This window comes from Dermacentor andersoni, chromosome 7 (assembly GCF_023375885.2).
Source record: "Dermacentor andersoni chromosome 7, qqDerAnde1_hic_scaffold, whole genome shotgun sequence".
NCBI classification, from domain to species: Eukaryota; Metazoa; Arthropoda; class Arachnida; order Ixodida; family Ixodidae; genus Dermacentor; species Dermacentor andersoni.
Window position 1 is genome coordinate 39,551,506 of NC_092820.1, and position 19,437 is coordinate 39,570,942.

At 46.2% G+C, this 19,437-nt stretch overlaps 1 protein-coding gene across 1 annotated transcript in view; it reads left to right on the top strand.

The window, feature by feature from the left end:
- The first annotated feature begins 921 nt into the window (after window positions 1–921).
- Window positions 922–19,437, top strand: part of LOC126535396 (ATP-binding cassette sub-family C member 2-like) — an 83,012-nt gene continuing 64,496 nt past the window's right edge. Inside the window, exons 1-3 of the mRNA XM_050182278.2 lie at window positions 922–1,158; window positions 9,248–9,589; window positions 14,553–14,654. Coding sequence (XP_050038235.1) covers window positions 922–1,158; window positions 9,248–9,589; window positions 14,553–14,654 — 681 coding nt within the window. The remainder of the gene's footprint in view (window positions 1,159–9,247; window positions 9,590–14,552; window positions 14,655–19,437) is intronic.

The following is a 19,437-nucleotide window of genomic DNA, read 5'->3' on the forward strand; positions in this document are numbered from 1 at the left end:
TTCGATAGATTCGATCCATGGCCATAGACTTTCTAGTTACCTAAAAAGCCAGTTTCGTATCCAATAACGTGTCACTTAGCGTTTTTCGTCGGTAACTAAACATTGAAAGCTTAGTTTAAATTGCATCCACGCGTCTTTCTTGCTCATGACGCCAGCAGCTCTGTCGCTACTTTTTACGGGTTCTGCAAGAATGACGGTTAAGCAATAATGGTTACTGCATACAATTAAAAAGTTCTTGTTTCGAATGGCTTGAGAACTTGCTAATAAGTTATTCTTTAACAAATTATTGCGTTACACAAGCGACAATGCTCGGGGATTATTAACGCACGCAGATAAATATTCCCGTCTGCGCTTGTAAAAGCAGGATTGCATAACAGCGAGTAGGCCTAGTTGGAACAGATTCATCTTAAACTTTTGCGCGCAAACAAACAGGGACGAAGAAAAGGGCAACACAAGGACGAGCGCTGCAAGTTTCACAAGGACAAGCGCTCGTCCTCGTGTTGCCCTTTTCTTCGTCCCTGTTTGCGCGCAAAAGTTTTAAGCATGATTGCGTTAAAATTTCGGCTATTAAGTAAAATACCACATAGTACAGCAAACTATTCCACTAGGACGTCTCAAAGCACAAGCATGCAGATGAGATTAATTCACGCACTGTCATTTCCATGTTAGCTGCAAGTTTTCATGCACCAGGGATCCCATCAGTAACTATAGTATACGCTACGTGAAACAGTGTGTGTGTGGCCTGTGTCCTAATCCTTCCGCATTGATTCTTTCCCTAAATGGAAACCAATGAAAGGGTGAGAGAAAGCACTTTCTAAGCTCGTATGCTGTGCGCCGTGTTTTTCAGTGTTCCTTGGATGCCTCGGCGCTTTGTTCTTAGCGCTCGGCTTCCGGCGTGTGTCAACCCAAATGCACCGCGAGATGGTATGGCGTGTGCTGAGCAGTCCGGTCAGTTTTTTCGACGCTACGCCTCGGGGCCGGCTGCTCAATCGTTTCTCTACTGATCTGGACAACGTCGACACGCGGCTCTTTTTGGCAGCAAAGCAGGTGATGCAGGCGCTGCCGGTGGCAATTGCCAAGATTATCGTGACGGGCCTTCAGTCAACGACCGCTGGTCTTTTGGGAGCCTTGGCAGCAGCAATTTTCTTTGTGCTCATGGTATGTTCTACGCACCTTGATTTCATTAGCCTAACACACTGCAGGTAAGACTACAGGCACATATAAATGTGTCACGGTACCTGCACAAGTTTCTTTGTCAACAAAGAATTTGCCTCCTTGATTTCGGTGTCAAGGGAAGCCAGTTCGCTTTAGCGTATTAGTGCTTTGATAGGTTTTCTATACATCTTGATGATCACTCTTTCTTAGGTGGAAACCTTGAAATTTAAGGGCGAATACGTTCTTGCGCATTCTTTTGACGCTTCCCAGTTGAGGATAAGCAACATGTGCTTAGAAATTGAAACCTACAAACAAAATTCAAAGTCTTCGTCATAAATGGTAGTCGTTGCGAGTTCCTGCCTATATTTAATTTTACTTGATGATAAGCTAAGGATCGCCAGATGCAAAGCAAAGTTTACGCATATAATAAAAGTTTTATTTAATCATTAAGTTGTCAGTTCTCCGTGACCTTAACAGCAGGCTTGTGTCCCATTACGGCTCCTTAAGAAACCGGTGGCGCTTATCAGAAGGTGCTTAAACGCCCTTGCAACATAGAGGCAATGTTGGCCTAAGATGAATATGGACTTCATAACTGAGGAGCTGGCGTTGAGTTTGTCCGTAAGGAAAATAAACATTAACCAGGCATATGAAGCCTCCAGAATTCTCGGTTGAAATATGAAGGAGTACGTCTAATCTTTCCGGTGTTCGGTTTTCGCCCAAGAAGGTCAATCAAAGCATAATTTTCAACGAGCTAAGATAGCGATTGGGGCGCATCTGCTAGGACACATGCACTCAAATGCGAGTGGACTGGTGAAGTCAACATCACGTGCTAACTTGCCAACAAAGAAGTCCTTAGTTATTGTCTTGTCTGCGCCCGCGTCGCCTGTCGTTGCGACTAAATCGAGAAGTGGGAGGGATTTTAGGGATACGCAGGAAGACTGAGTGAGCCCTGATCCGAGTTGTTGCAGTGTTCCTGCTATCACCACGGTGCTGCATCAATCTTTTCTCTTAGGCTAACGTGGGTTCACAGGTACAAAGTATTTTTTTTATAGTTCGTAGAAGCTCTGCACGCGCATCATGTTACCGTTCAGTTTTCATTGGGATATGTTCGAGTACGAAACGCAATTACTATTGTTACTCAAACGAAGGATAAAGAATTAGAAACTATTCACAAAGTATACTTATAGAGGATAGCTGCAGCGCGGGCCAGTTCAGCCAGCAGCTCGAAAGCCAGAGAGCATTCGTCGTCTTCGTCGGGGTGCCCGCGTGCATCGTCCACGAGAAACACGCAATATGCATGCATCATTACTCCAGCGGTAGAAGCACCGCCCGGTGCGTCCAAATATCGGTGAGAACAGGTAAGTAGTATGATTTGAGGCGTGCGACATGCACAACACCAGTGGAATTCCGGGAACAGGAGGCACTGGTACTGACTGGGGCGATTTCGTACGTAACTGGAGTCACGGCACGCAGCACTCAATATGGGCTTGTGTACCGAGACAGCAGTTTTTCTGACAGGCCAACGGGGCGAGTCGGGGACCACAAGAGTACCAGAGATCTAGGCGAAAAGTGGACGTCTTTGTGTTGGCGATCGTACAAACGCCGTTGCTTCTCTTGGGAGGTGAGGAGGCGAGCACGTGAAAATTGGCGTGCTTGGGCTGCCCTGATGATGGAATCAAGTGCATACTCACTGGTCTCTACTACGACGGATGGAAGGGATGCGTCCAGTGGCAATGTGAGTTCTCGGCCAAACGACAGAAAGAACAGGGAATTACAGGCAATGTCGTAACGTGAATATTTATATGCAAAAGTGACATCCGGTGGGGCAAGCTCCCAATCAGCCAGGTCGGACGAGACATACTTTGCAAGCATGTCTGTTATGGTGTATCCACACGACGGACGGCTCCGCGCAAATCTGTGCCGCGGACGCTTATTCCGCCGCCCGTCCGGCTGCGAAGCGCATCCAGACGACGGACGGACTGAGTAGACGACCGCGCCGGAAAAATAAAGATGGCGGCTACGCCCGAAGCGACTGCCGTCCGCCTCGAACCTGTCAAGCCGTCGTCGTCCACTGTGTGGCCCGTAACTTTCAAACTGAGGATTGTATTTGGTTTAAATTTGTGTCCAGAAGCTTCGTCAGCGATGTATTCGTGATGAGTGGACACCGTTTCCGAAAGCGATACTCAGATTCTCGACGTGTAGGCTTAGAGTGGCTGTATTGGCTGAACATGGCCTCGAAGATGTTGCCGCGGCCCGGGCGGATCTCAGTGGCCGTAAGTTAATATAATTGCTTGTTTTTACTCACTCTAGATGGCGCCATCAGTGTAACAGAGACTTTGTCATAGGTGTTTTCACTCTGAATGAAAATGGAGATCGAAAGGAAACGACGGTTGGCCGCAATGGCTGTTGTTTTGTCCGAATTGGACACGAATGGTGTCAGCAGCGATGAAGCTGTTTCAGAAAGATCCCAAAGCCGCGCTTGTTGCCAGACTGTAGAGCATGCTAGGCTAAATCCGCAGCATTCGACCCCCAAAATCCGGATGCGAAAAATAGCTCGGCATTTTCCGTCCGTGGGGGTCGCGGACGACGCGCGGACGGCACAAATCCGTGACGCGTAGTCACGTGATGCGCAGTCCGTCGCGAAAAAGACGGATTTCGTCCGTCGTGTGGATCCACCATTAGGGTGCGATTCGGATGCCCCGTGAGACCATTAGTCTGTGGGTGGTAAGATGTAGTCAGCCTGTGCTTGGTTGAGCAGTCCTGCAGGATGTCGGCAATGACTTTAGAAAAAAATGTCCGACCACGGCCAGTGAGCAGTTGGTGTGGAGCACCATGCTGCTCCACACCTATGCCACCACACCACAATGGAGGTGGTCGGGCTGCAGAATGACGTCGTGTAAAAGAAAATCGGAAACATATGAGGTGCAGCTTGTTGGAAGCACTCTAATGATGCCGTAGCACGTTAAGTAGTTTGTCGCCAGAGCGACCCACTTGCTGCCAGATGTGGATAGAGGAAAAGGGCCAAGTAAGTCCAAGCGAACGCGAAAGAACGGCTCTGAAGGAATGTCAAGCGGCTGAAGGCATCCGGCAGGCAGTCTCGATGGTGTGTTTCGGCGCTGGCATTTCTCACATGCTGCAAAGTATTTCCGGACGGAGCGGGCAAGCCGTGGCCAAAATAAGCGTCAGTGAATGCGGTCGTAGGTGCGGGAGACGCCAACGTGACCTGCCATTGGTACATTGTGAAGTTCTTTGAGAACAGATGACCGGATGTGCTTAGGAATAACGAGGAGTAGGGAAGAACCGCCGCAGCGTACAGTGTGGCGGTGTAATACATCCCGGAGTACAAACAGGTGAAGGGACGAATCAGAAGGCGAAGATTCCAAGCCGTCACTGATGGCGCGTAAGGTGGCATCACGGCGTTGGGGGTCGGCAACGTGTAGCAGATGAGAGACGGAGAAAACGCAAGCGTTAGCATCGGGTCAGGGTCGGCATGTGACTTGTCCACTGGATAGCGTGATAAACAGTCTGCGTCTTGATGTAGTCGGTCCTACTTGTACACTACTGCATAGGAATATTCTTGCAGTCGCAGAGCCCAGCGACCAAGCCGGCCGCTGAATCATTGAGTGAGGAAAGCCAGCAGAGCGCGTGGTAGTCCATGATTACAGAGAAGTGCGTGCCTACAAGCACGGGCCGAATTTGGAAACCGCCCAGATGAAAGCCAGCCATTCACGATCTGTAATGGAATAGTTGCGCTCCGCTGATATGACGAAGTGGTTAGTGTAGGCGAGAACGCGATCTTGACCTTGTTGACGCTGGACTAAGACGGCTCCGATACTGTGACCACTGCCCTCAATACGCACCTCTGTAGGAGAGGTCGGGTCAAAGTGGGCCGGTATAGGTGGCGTGGGGAGAATGTTGGTGAAGTGGGCAAACGCGGCAGTTTGAGCGGGGCCCCATGTAAACGGCACGTCCTTCTTCAGAAGATCAGTAAGTGGTCGGGCAATCGCGGCGAAGTCTTGGACGAAGCGTCGGAAGTAGGACCAGAGTCCTACAAAACGTCGTATGTCTTTGACATACTGAGGTACAGGAAAAGGCGTGACAGCACGAATTTTCTCAGGGTTTTGTTGATTAGTGGAAGCGTCGACGAGGTGGCCCAGCACTGTAATCTGCCGACGACTGAAGTCACACTTCGATGAATCTAGTTGGAGCCCAGCCTCGCGGAAGACTTCAAGAACGGCTGATAAGCGCTCAAGGTGTATCTCATTTGTAGGCGAAAATACGAGAACGTCGTCTGTGTAGCACAGGCATCTTGACCATTTGAAGCCTTAAAGCATTGAAGCAAAGAGTGCTTCATACTTTCGAACGCTGCTGGGGCATTGCATAGTCCAAACGGCATAACTTCAAATTGATAGAGACTATTAGGGGTAAAAAACATGGTCTTGTCTTGGTGTTTTTCATCCGCAGAAATTTGCCAATAACCAGACCGAAGGTCAATTGATGAAAAGTAGCTGGCACCGTGGAGACACTCGAGAGCATCGTCACTGCGAGGCAAGGATCAGACGTCTTTCTTTTAATGTGGTATATATGACGATAATCTCCGCAGAAACGCCATGTGCCATCTTTCTTTTTAGCAAGCATCACGGGCGACGCCCCAGGGCTCGATGAAGTTTCAAGAATGCCTTTGGCAAACATCTGATTCACTTCATCTTAAATCACTTTAGGCTCTGAAGCAGAAACTCGATATGACTGGCGATGAACAGGACTGGTATCGACATTATTTGTGCGATGCTTAAGAAATGAAGTCTGGCCCGATTGGCGATTGTTGAAGTCGAAGGTGTGGTAGAAAACCAAAAGGCGACACAGAGCTGCACACAGAGCTTGTTCAGGCAGTTGGTCCAGAGCAACCAAGGCACGAAATGTTGCGTCAGGGCAATTAGGATCCTGTGAACATGATGAAGAATCTGAGCAGATGTCTACAGAAAACGTCTTGACGTAGTCATCTCCTATAGCATGCAGCGCGGCAACTTATATGCCTTGGGGTGGAAATTCCTTTGTCAGGCTTAATTTGACGAAGGGGAGGCGTGTCCGGTTAACGGTGATGGTGACGATGGAGTGGGACACGGTGATATTGCGCACCAAAATGACATCAGGGGCAGGTGTGGCGACCTAATCATCATCGCGAACAGGTAAATATGATAGCAGATCCACGAAAGTCGGCTTTAGGCGGCAGGCGCACGAAGGCGATCGCACTTAAGGTGTACGGCACTTCGGCACGAATATGCGCGAGTAGAGGAAGTTAGATGCAAAGGGTACTGGCAGAACAGTTGATCAAAGCTGAATGCGCCGTAAGAAAGTCGAGTCCGAGGATTATGTTATGTGGACAATTGGTCAGCACTGCAGAAAGAACAGGAACGTGACGATGGGCGATACTTATACGGGAAGTACAGATTCCAGTGAATGGAACAGTGTTGCAACCGGTCGCGCATACGGCTCGTGTAGTAGCAGGCGTGAGAAGCTTCCTCAGCCGACGACGGAGATTACAACCCATTATGAACACCTGGGCTGCAGTCTTGATTAACGCCGTCAAAGGGACATCGTCTACATTAACCACAAGTTGTGGTTCGGTGAGAGTGTCAATGTAGGATTTCGACGCGTCGGAGATAATGCAGCACTGCCCCCAGGAGCTGCGTGGACTAGTTTTCCGTCGGGGAGGTTCCATAGTTGGTCGGTGACGAATAGTGGCGTGGTTGGGGCGACGGGGACCGATGGTACTGAGGAGACGGCGAGCGAACAGGACGACTGTCATCGTCAGATATGTCAGAGGTAGGAGGCATACAGCGAGGCGAGTAACGGCGCGGGCTCGGCCTATGCACGAGGAGACGGGCAAAAGAAGCTCGAATACGGTGACTTCCAGGAAGTGCGGCAGTGGTGAGCGACGTGGCCAATGCGGAGGCAAGGGAAGCAAATGTGCTTATCATCCGGGGTTCTCCTCTCGGCAGGGTTGCGGTATCTGGGAGGGGAACACAGATTGCTGTGCTGCGTACCTGTCGGCGCCGGTCCGGCTTCAGGTCGGGAGACGGAGCAGGCAGCAGGAAAACCGAGGTTTGCAAATTCTTGGCGCACAACTGCCTGGATAAGAGGGATCACTGGGGCTGTTTGGTTACTGGTGGGGTCAAGTTGGCGTGGTTGAAACAGCGCAGCATTTGTAGCTTTGAGCTCGTGGCGAAAAATACCTGTGACGTGTTCACTTAACGGCGGTGAAGCGGTAAGGTCGACGGAAGACGATGACGCAGCGGTGTTAAGGAGCCGGGAGAACTGTGGAAGGACGCGGCGGCTTTGGCGAGCTCAACGCGGCGGCATTGTTTGACAATGACGTCGAAGGTGGAGATATTGTTGAAGACCAACAAGTTGAACGCGTCGTCCACGATCCCTTTCAGTAGGTGGCGGACTTTGTCAACCTCGGCCATTTTCTCGTCGACTTTCCGGAAAAGAGCGAGCACGTTTTGTACGTACAAGACGTACGATTCCGTAGAAGACTGAACTCGGGTAGCAAGCTCTTGTGTAGTAGCCAGCTGCCCACCGGTGAGATTTCCAAAGAGGTTGCTGAGCTTTTCCTTTAAAGCATCCGAGCTGGAGATCTCGTTCACGTGTGTCCAGAACCAGACACGAGGAGTTCCGCCCAAGTAGAAGGGGACATTCACTAGCATGATGATTGGGTCCCAGTGGTTGTTTCGGCTAACACGCTCATATAGGCTGAGCCAGTCCTCAACGACGACATTATCTTGGCTGAAGAAAATGTCAGAATCGGGGGATTGGTAACCGTAACGTACGGTGTCATGGGGGTCGCAGCAGTAGAAGCAGACGAGGTGTCGTCACTGGCAGCCATGGCGGGAAGGAGGACGGTGCGGCCGCTACGAGCTCCATAGATAGGTACGGGGATCGATATCCCGCACCTCCACCAATATGCGACACGTCCGAAGGATTAAGAACTAGATACTATTTACAATGTATATTTAGAAAGGATAGTTCCAGCGCTGGCCAGTTCAGCCGACAGCTCGAGAGCCAGAGAGCGGTCGTCGTCTTCGTCGGGGTGCCCGCGTGCATCGTCGACAAGAAACAGGCAATATGCATGTGTCACTATTAATTCCCACAGAACCACATCATCTGCGGTTGCGCAGGTTTTTATTCCTGCCTTTGCATTTTTATTGGCTGTAAAAGGATAGAAAATGCGAAATAAAGTTGAAAGTCGAATCACACGGCGCTGTGCCATTGCCTGGCAGCATCTGGCAACCTTTCTGTTTCGATGTATTAGTTCAACGGAAGTAATGAAATGCACAATGTTACAGTCGTATAGCAAGTTGGAACAGCTACAAAAATAGATAAAATAGATAAAATTGCGAAGCTGGATGCCAACAGTTCTGCGCCCAAGAACGATACTGTGAATGATCATCAGAAAAAATATACTCATAGAAAAAAAGACGAATTATAAGTTGGAAACCAAAACTGTAATACCCTGAATTACCGGGAAAAAAGCGAGACCGCTGAAAGCTAGACGAGATGAGAAGGTGATATTTTAGCATTGCATTATAGAGACAAACGTGTTTTTTTGGCGACAACCAGCTCAAAGTGTCTTAAAATTTCGGAAGCAGGTATCTAAAATCTTATGCCTTAATAACGCCTATAACAGAACGCCTTTATTCTCAATTCCACACGCTAACACACTTTCGCTCGTTGTCGCACCCACCCGCCTTACACCCTCTCCCCTTTAGAAGAACCCCACCTATTTATACTGTGGCGAGGAAAGGAGATGTCGCCTTGAAGAAGACAGGTCCATTTGTCGAAACGTCGGCGCCTGCTTTCACATTGTTCTCGTTTTGCTCATCCTCTAGAACAGTAGGTGTCCGTTAAAAGATCTTAAATGAGGCCTGAACGCTCACCATGTAAGAAAAGGTATCTGGAGCATTGCATTCCTTCTGTGCGCCACAACTAAATGAAATGTAATTTTTCTTAACGACTCTCGATTGTTGTAAAACAACAATCGAGAGGCGCCGAAAGCACTCAAGAATAATAAACAGTGCCTTGTTTGTCGCAGGTGTGTTTAGCCAAGGCTTCCAATGATGCGAGACGCCTTGAAAGTGTGGAGTACTCTCACCTGCTTCAGCACGTGACGGAGACTCGTGACACAATGACCGTCGTTCGCTCGTACAGAGTGGAAGAACGCTTCTGTAGTCACTGCTACCGGCTCATCGACTCAACTATTCGGGCGCTAGTCACATACCTTGACATTGTACGGACACTACGATTTTCCGGAGGACTGTCTGGAATTGTGACCATCTCGGCAACCCTCGCCTCGATCATGTTGACACCGAGACCGAGTCCCAATGCAGCATACGACGGCAGCAGAATTGGGCTGGCTCTTAGTTCATCTATGGGGGTGAGTTTCTGATAGGGAATGATGTCGTTGTATGTCTACCACCTCAATACATTTTTCTTCAACCTCACTTCAATACCGGGGGCTTAGGCTGATTTTAGTTACTTGAAGCTTGAAAAATCACCGCGATCGATTTTTGGTAAACGTAGTATGACAAAATACTTTGTAGGCAACGGACAGTAATGTGATCCATCCGCAAGTTTTCAAGTCTTTGGCTTCCCCTTTGTTATGGATTAAGATTATGTGTGCGTTCTTCCAAGATTCCGAGTAAACATAACGGTTACATAACGTAAAGTTGCCGGGAAGCGTGAGAAGCAATAAAGGATCTTTGAATGCAATGGAAGATAAATCGACTGGTGCCGCTGCTAAAGCCAAAAAAAGCCTGTTACACTTGGCAGCACATCACCGCTTTCCTTTAGCAAGCAGCATCGGAAAGGCGATCTAAATGACCTTTCTTGCTTGTGTAGAGTGGTACCTCGAGTAGTCTGACATCTTCTCCACGTCTCTGTGAGGCTTTCGTCTTTGCCGTACCTGAATCCGTCCGTCATTCACTTCTGCACGTTCGTTAAACAGCATATAAGCCTTAAACGCATGTGAGTGGTGCTTTCTAGACGTGAAAAGCGCCTACAAGAACGCTGCAGATAACTTCATGATTAAACCCCTGCAGACTACTGCCTACATAGCGCGCCACTCTTTTTGATGCAAACAGACGATGTCCGACTGTCGTATATTACAGACGGCAGTTTTCCACGTCGTTCAATGTGATATTCACTTCACTCGCAGAAATTTCACCAAAAATAATCTACCTCTCGATATAGGAAGATGACGTTTCACTTTGGATTTCTGCGATTACTCACCTCCACGTGCACGCGCGATGGCAGAGGGTAGAAATTTTAACATCAGCATACCGTCAAACACGAGATGACTGTAACGACCAAGGAATTAGCGTTGACTGCATTTGTATTTATGCGATATGATGCCACACGTAATCTCCACTAATAGATGCACTATCAACTATGGAAAGACCCATCCGGTCTTGCATGTAATGATGAGCCAAAACCTTTTGTAAAGCTCTCATTGCTTGTACCAGAAAAAAGTATTGTCGTCGATTGCCCATTTACTGAATTTCATGTACGAAAAAACATGGGAAACCCCTATACGCTACGCTTCTCCCTTGCAGTGCGCTATTTTAAGAATATTTATGGTACAGATTTTTAGTGTTGCCCGGTGCGTGCGAGTCAAATGTTCGGTCATCGGAGAGCTTCCTTGGCAAAATGTTACGCACTTGCTTAGCACTTCCTAACTGTCGTTCAACATATGCAACAGTCGCGCTCGCCCAAGATCGTCCATATGAAACATAGGTTGCTGCGGATTGCCTCATGGCACATATTCGTCATCTTCCCCGCGTCCGCATGACGGCTTCATGTCGTTGCCCTCTCAAAGACCTCATGCCACGTTTTCTGAAGTTATTACCCGTGAAACCTCAGTTCCATCAATATGAACACTAGAAACGAGCCTTTAGTTTCCCTTGCGGTGTTTCCAACAGCCTCAGGTGCGCCTCAATATCCTGGGTCGTATGAAGGCCAGTTAGCCAAGAATAGCACAGAAGCAAATGCACTGCTGACAATAAATTAGACGTACGGGGACTGGTTACACATATTCCGATGTTTTGGTGCCATCCACTAGCTTTTCGGGTGTCTTTGTCATTCCGGCTACAAAAACTTCAATCACATTTAGACTGTCACACATGACAAAATTAACGGCCGCAGAGCTTGCTACCTTGGGCGCTCCTGTAAGAAAATGGAGGACGCTCTAGGTTCGCCTTTACGAGTGGAACGTGACAGCATTCAAAGATTCCTTACAGCTTTCGATGCTTCCCGGAAACTGTACCTTACGTAACCGTTAAGTTTACTCTGAAACGCTGATGACTAAGGCCAAGCACAAAGGGCAATCTTTCTGTTATAAATTCGGCTCTTGCGCGAGCCAATCTTCTCTTATTGTTTCACACTTTTAGTATTTAGGTCTGAGAACATCTAACATAAAAGGCGTGCGCAGTCGGTGCTTCCTTTGATGACATTTGTTTGTGGGTTGTCATTATTAAAATTACGAGGAATACCTTTGTAAAGAATGTGCGACAAGCTATGAGCAACTTTGATGATAGAAGGACTTTTGTGCTTTATAACATACATACGGCAATTTTCGCTCATGAGACTCCGACGCAGGATTTTCGGTGACACGGGGCCCGTAACGCCGTCGCCGCGCTAAGCCTCCTGCAAGAGACAGACACCTAGGAAATGGGTTATTTTTTGCGTCTGAGTCCACACTACAGGGTATGCATTTTGTTATATCTCACAGAACTAATGAGCAGCTGGGTTATGAGGTAAGCGAGGACCACCCTCAAGCTATTCCTAAAATGCATGAAATTATATTTTTGTCACTACGTGTATATACCAGCACTGCTGATAATGACCTTGCCGATGAAGCCGCCCAGTCTGCCCATGCAAGAGCCTGCTCAATTCCGATCACCTTATCTAGAACTGACGCTGCAAGAAAGCTTCATTTCGTTGCTAAAGCTACGAAACAGATATGAATATTATTATAACTTCCAAAAACGTCATCTTCATATAATTTCTGCATTCAAAAATCTACAAGGGCCATCAAAAGTGGGGTGCTCTGAGGGGGCATTTTTCTACCGCCTCTGGCTCGGAGTAGCATTTCAAAAGGCCTACTGGTTCCACTTTTGAAGGGGGAGGAGGCATGCCTATGTGCGACTATTGTGAAGCTGCAGAAACGATTGAACATATCTTATGTCCTTCCTCCGGTATGACTTCGAGCGTAAACGTCTCCGGACAGCACTAAACCTGCTGCAATCTAGGTTACTTTCGAAAGTGAAGATGCTTGGCCCATGACCATACGCACTGATGTAGCAGATAGCCACGATAGCTTATTGCACTTCATTAAGTGGAGCGGTCTTGGCCACCTCTTGTAGACTTCGTGCGCAACTATAGGTGACGGAAATTGTGCTTTCTCTCTCTCTCCGCTCTCTTCTTTCCCTCCTGTGTCTTTTTCCCCAGTGCAGGGTAACAAACCGGACGTGCATCTCAGGTAATATGGCATCTCAGGTTGCATAGGGCTGACAGCACAATTCTAATATTGAGCTGCACTGCTCAAACACGGGGAGCTTAGTTCAGTCCGCCAAAGGAACGAAAAACAGCGTAGACAAAGAAACCGGTGACTGAGACAATCTTTGCGGCGTTTGTGGTGTCGCCGTGGCCAAATTTCTTGTTTTCTCTCTTTCCAAATTTTCTAGTTTCCGTAATTTCCTCATTGCTTCGAATACAATAATAACAAGAGAAATTACAGTGCATATTGGAGTTAATAAATATAGTCACTAATAAATATTTTAAGCAACACATCATATATTTCAATTTAAGAATTGGAGCTGGTCAGTTCATTTGAAACAAATTCAATGATGACAAAGTTTCCAGATATTTATTCCAAAAGTATGAAGCAATACATTTTGAGTTCCCGCTATTTTCACCCTTAAGTCTATAAAACAACTGCTTTGAAAAAGGAAAAGACGATTCAAACAATATTGCATTTTTACTGGATACTTCAAGGCGCATATGTCAAAACAGGTGTCATCCGCCGAATTAGTTTTAAAAGTATAAATGTTCACCTCGTTTAGGAACCCCGTTCAAAGATGACAACCGTGTTGCGACAGAGCATTTCTTCGTAGTATATACATTTTGAAAACTTCAATCTTTTTTGTTATAAACTGGAGCAGCGGTGTATAGTGGGATTCTTCTAGCAAAATGTCCGGCTTGAATCCTTCAGCCACCATAAAAAAAACGTGAATCATACGTCTATCTTTCTCCAGACTTTGCATTTATGGGTAGAACAAGAACACTGTGGACTTTTGCTTGTTTTATGGCTACGTTGTATTACGTACTGGCTTCACAGCATTTCTTTAGAGTTGCAAGTTGCTTTAGATACATGAATAGTTCATTCCTTGGTGCTCCAGACAGCCCATTAGTTAGGCGTTTGAACTGTTCAACAAGACGTAAGGCGTTTGATTCCTGTCTATGGCTACCGAATTTCCGCGCGAATGAAGTAAAAATAATAAATCCAGAACCTCATATTTCTTGTTTCAATAAATAATATGGCATGCTTCATGAGCAAGAACATCAATGTGTCAAACTAAATCCGAAGGCCCTCCCTACAGCATTTCATATCGAGTCGCTTTAGAAATCGGCAAACTGTTTTAATTGATCTTTTTCTGTAGATGTGCAAAGCATACATAGGTCACGAAAAATGTGAGCATGCGCTAAATTTTACCTAGACCTTGTATGTGAATTACATCCACCGTACGAAAATATTTTACATTTCCTGCGTTTAGAGGAAATGGGAAAGCTCTCTCTTCAATACTATCGAATCATGAAACTACACATTCATAGAGGCTAGTTATTGCAAAACAACATATTTGTAATGAAAAAACTTGGCTGTGTAAACATTATTGTAAGAATCTACAGTTATGCAAAGCCAGAATGACTCAGTTCTGTGAAGCCCATGTACGGCCCCACTACACAGGATGCTGTTAGAACTTTGTGCCATAGTTCCTTCGGGCATTCACAGTAGAACACTGTGAGAAAACAGGAGCATTTTATTTGTTCAAATAAATGTGGTGCACCTAGTTTGCAGTTACGGGCACTGGTTTTCTAATGACATACTCTAAACTTGCTAGATACGTCGAAAGCAAGCGGCATCATTGCGAACGTGTTTTCTATACAACAGCAATGTTATCGACGCCTGTACCTGCACTTTGAATAAAAACACCACTGTATAAAACAAGGGAAGAATTTGTGGCGGGATGTCCGTGTCAGCTGTCAGACCAATCCTTCACTGCTGTGGATGATATTCGTTTATTTGAGTATTAAATATTTTGTGCATCTTTTACTGAATACAGATTCCTCTCCTCATCATGGCCGTTTCTTCGGGAGTGTTCCTCTTCTTCCAAACGTTCGTGTCTTTCGAACGTTGCCTGGAATACACTCGGCTTCCTCCAGAGGTGAGTATGAGGCATAAATAGAACCATGGACAGAGAACGCACTGCACAAAAACAAACCTTCGAGAAACAAAGAAATCGCAATGTTCTCAAGGTCTAAGAACCCGTCAGTTCATTTTTTTCCACACAGCAACTAAGACCGTTTTCCTTGAACTCGCCCTATCTCATGCATACGTTGTTCCCGTGTACTTCCTTCTATTCAGTATGCGCCAGCAGTTTTTAGAGTTTATCCTAACCACACGTTGTCAGAACTCACCTAATACTGGTATTCTGAGCTGCAGGAGTCATTACCTTGACTACGCGATGTCTTTATCACGTGTACGTAACGCGGTTATACGAAGCCAAAAAGCATGAGTATGCTTCAGCACCTGATATCAATAGTTAGCACAGCAAGATGCACTTCGAGTGCTTTGAGAGAGTACTGAACAGGGAGTGGTGTGTTTCGCGCTTTTAGAGACTCTATATCACGGAACGCTTGCGAAAATGGCCAGAACTAGGTACAAAAGAACAAATCTACAAAGCTGAACATATCTTACGAGTACTTGTGACGGCGAAGACTACTACATCGTCCTTTTAAATTTCCGGAAGCATGCAAAGTGACCTTAGCCGTGGAATTATTTCCCTAATCAATTTTGCAATTAAACCAGCAACATATAAGACAGTGCTTCTCATAGACGCCGTCATGGTGAATCATGGAATAATTTCTCAAGTTGCTTTCCTTATGTGTTGACATTCGATTAATGTGCAATGATGTCATTTATTTCTCCTGTTCACAAAAGAAAAAAGCAACAGCTAAGGCCACATGGCCTGGCAAAGGGTTCTGTTCTTAGAGCAATTTTGGATGCAGGCCTTAGAATAGATAGAAATGACACAGATATGCCGAAATATATCTCGGGACCTGAAACACAAGATTCTTTTGGTGGGAACAAAGATATATAAAAATAATGGAATTGACAAAACACAACCAAGGTGCACCTTATTGGAAAAACAAGCGCTTGAGAAAGGAAAAGAATACAAGACGATTCATACTACGGATTCACTGAGACATACGCGGCATTGTTTAAAATCAGAAACTAATAATACGATCTATTCGAATCCTCCATAATTTCGTCATGATATTTATTTAGGGGACTCAGTAGTGAAAGCGCTTGACAACCGACTCGTCATTTTCTATATTCTGAAGCAATGATAAAGCCTTAGGTATTCATATTATTCCATCGCGCGAGTCGCCCATCATTACAGCCCGAAGTGCTGATGATGACCACCTACAGATGAGGAAGATAAAACGCATAGGCAGAGCTCGCAATAATTTCCCCCGTGCGCTGAAGCGAGCGGCCAAACCACAACTTATGCTGGCAAGAAACGCCGAACAAGCGTTTACAGACAGTAAAAGGCGAACAATCTCTAAACCACGGCAATGACGGTGAGAATAAACTTCAATTACAGCGACACAGTAGTTCGCAAGGGAGGTTTGTTCTGCATTCACGTAGGGTCCTAAAGAAACGCGATAGGAACTTCTCACAAAACCCCGGGGTACGAACTAGTTTCCAGAGAAGCAACTCATCTCCGGAACAAAAGGAAACGTTTCGGTGAAAGCTGTCGTAACGCTGCTTTCGGTCTTGTTGGCTGGCTTCTGTAATGAGTCAAGCGCGTTGTCGACATTTGTCAAGTCTTGAGACATGTTCGGAGGCAGATGCGGAGGAGCTAGTAGAGACATCTTAATAAATATGCGGTAAGCGTAAGTGTCGGCGGGCGGCCGTAAACAAGGCAGACAGGGGTGCCCAGCAATTCCCTGAGCAGCGATGTTATGCGCAAATGCCACAAATTTAAGAATTGTGTCCCAGTTATTTTTGTCTGGTCCGATACCCATACATATTATTTCAACTGTGTCATGGAATCGCTCTGTCAAGTCATTGGTTTGTAGGTGGTAAGCTGACGTCATCTTATGAACTGTGCGTCGGGTTCTGAGTACTTCGAGGATTGTCGACAAAAACGTCTTGGTTCAGTTACTCAACAGGGCGCGAGCTACTCTATGAGGTAACACGATGGCTTATAAGTAGAAGTTTGTGACGTCAAATGCAGAACGTAGAAGAGCGGTCTCTCTGTTGCATGTATGTTAGTCGACAGCACTCACAATCAATCGTCGTTCTGTCGGCGTGATAACAAGGGCCCCGTAGAGGTCTACACCAATGATATCAAAAGGTGTTCCCGGTCATGTAATGGGTTATAGCAGGCCAGCAAAGTAGTTGTTAGAATTTTCTGCAGTTGTCACAGCGTGCAAGATGTGACGTTCTTTGAACAAAGGTACAAATGCCAGGCGAGAAGAAATGGTTTAGAACGGCAGAAAGCTGAGCTAGTTGGTAAGGATTCATTATGCAAAAAGGAGGTGAGGCGTGCAGACAGGACATGGCGTTCGTGTTGTCCGCTTCTCTATTCTTGTGACCTGTCTGCACGCCTCACTTCTTTTTCGCATAATGAATCCTTACCAACGAGCTCAGTTTTCTGTCGTTTTAAGCTTTATAACGGCGTTCGTGTTGTCCACTTCTCTACTCTTGTGTCCTATCTGCACGCCTCACCTCTTTTTTGCATACCGAAGAAATGGCTTTTGATCCGGTTGTAGATTTTCTGAAATCCTAAGTGACCTAAGTGAATACTGAAAGATATCTATAGCGGCTCCAAAGCCACCATAGTCCTCCATAAAGAAGGCAACAAAATACCAATAAAGAAAGGCGTCAGGCAGGGAAATACGATCCCTCCAGTGCTAGTCACAGCGTGCTTACAGAGGTATTCAAAGACCTGGATTGGGAAGAGTTGGGGATAAGAGGTAATGGAGAACACCTTAGTAACTTGCGATTCGCTGATGATATTGCCTTGCTTAGTAACTCAGGGGACCAATTGCAATGCATGCTCACTGACCTGGAGAGGCAAAGCAGGAGATTGGGTCTGAAATTAATCTGCAGAAAACTAAAGTAATATTTAACAGTCTCGGAAGAGAACAGCAGTTTACGATAGGTAGCGAGGCACCGGAAGTGGTAAGGGAATACATCTACTTAGCGCACGTAGTGACCGCGGATCCAGATCATGAGGCTGAAATAATCAGAAGAATAAAAGTGCGCTGGGGTGCGTTTGCCAGGCATTCTCAGATAATGAACAGCTGGTTGCCATTATCCCTCAAGAGAAAAGTGTATAACAGCTGTGTCTTACCGGTACTCACGTACGGGGCAGAAACCAGGAGGCTTACGAAAAGGGTTCTACTTAGGTTGAGGACGACGCAACGAGCTATGGAAAGAAGAATGATAGGTGTAACGTTAAGGGATAAGAAAAGAACAGATTGGGTGAGGGAACAAACTCGAGTTAATGACATCTTAGTTGAAATCAAGAAAAAGAAATGGGCATGGGCAGGACATGTAATGAGGAGGGAAGATAACCAATGGTCATTAAGGGTTACGGACTGGATTCCAAGGGACGGGAAGCGTAGGAGGGAGAGGCAGAAAATTAGGTGGGCGGATGAGATTAAGAAGTTTGCAGGGACGACATGGCCACAATTGGTGCATGACCGGGGTAGTTGGAGAAGTATGGGAGAGGCCTTTGCCCTGCAGTGGGCGTAACCAGGCTGATGATGATGATGATAAAGTGACCAGCAGAGTGGTCATCGTGGGAGGCTTCGGGAACCTGTGTGCGGAACGAATGAGGAAAAACGGGAATCCAACGATGTACATCAGAATGGAAAATGTAACGGTGCAGGACATGGTTCTCGTGCTTAACGGCTTCCTTTAATGAAGAAGCATAGCATAAGGCGGGCGCTAAGCTCCACATAGACTATGTATATTGGTGTACTATTACGCGTGAGAACGTTGTTAAGAGGCCAACTTTGAAAAGTCCGTACTAACTAAGGTACACAGAAGGCTGGTTTTCTTTTAATTAATTGTGGGGTTATTTGCCTTATAATCTTAAGGCTACTGTTTCCGTGTCATCATTAAAATGTTTGCTTCGTGATTTTCTTCGTAACCAATAACGCAGTTTGACAAAGGAAATAACCTGTTCTTTATTGTTTGTGCTGCATATTGACAATGTATTTATTGATTAGAATTGTTTAATCACTGAAATAATAGACCTAATTAATTATTTAATTATTAATTTTGTTACTAGTATTTTATTGTAAGTGTTTTACTACTCTTTTTCGCTGTTTAGTAGTCTCCATTTAAAGTAGCATTCCATTGAAGGTCCCTCCACAGTGTTTTACTATGGGGCCTCCCGTACAATACCGCACTCAACTCTATATATGCTTCCTTATTCGAATAAACTTGAAACTGCAAACTAACTGTAGCGGTTGAGGGGGGGGGGGGGGGGGGGGTCAGCTTGTTGTTATGTGCTAGTGATGACAATTTTCATGGTCCCGTGAAAAGTAATGCATAGAGTTGCTTGTAGACGATAGTGGCAGGGATGAGCGAGAGGAAGCGTCAGCATCTTGATGATTGTTGCCGGCCTCTTGCCGAATTATTGCCGAAATCAATCTTGCTACCAGAGAAGCCAGCGCCGAAGGCGACCAGGCAAGCTTTTTTTTTTAAGCGAGAACAGCCAGCACATTGCATAATGCTCAGTAACTATGGTATAGTGTAGTCCATAAATATAAGGCCGGAATGTTTGCATGGTGAAACTACAGCAAATCATTTCTGCTCTGTTATTGAATAGTTCGGTCACCAGCCGGTAGTTTGTGACTGGCATACGGAACAACTCTCTCTCGTGAAGTGTTGTCATGTTGTATGCTCTAAGAAGAAAAGGAGGA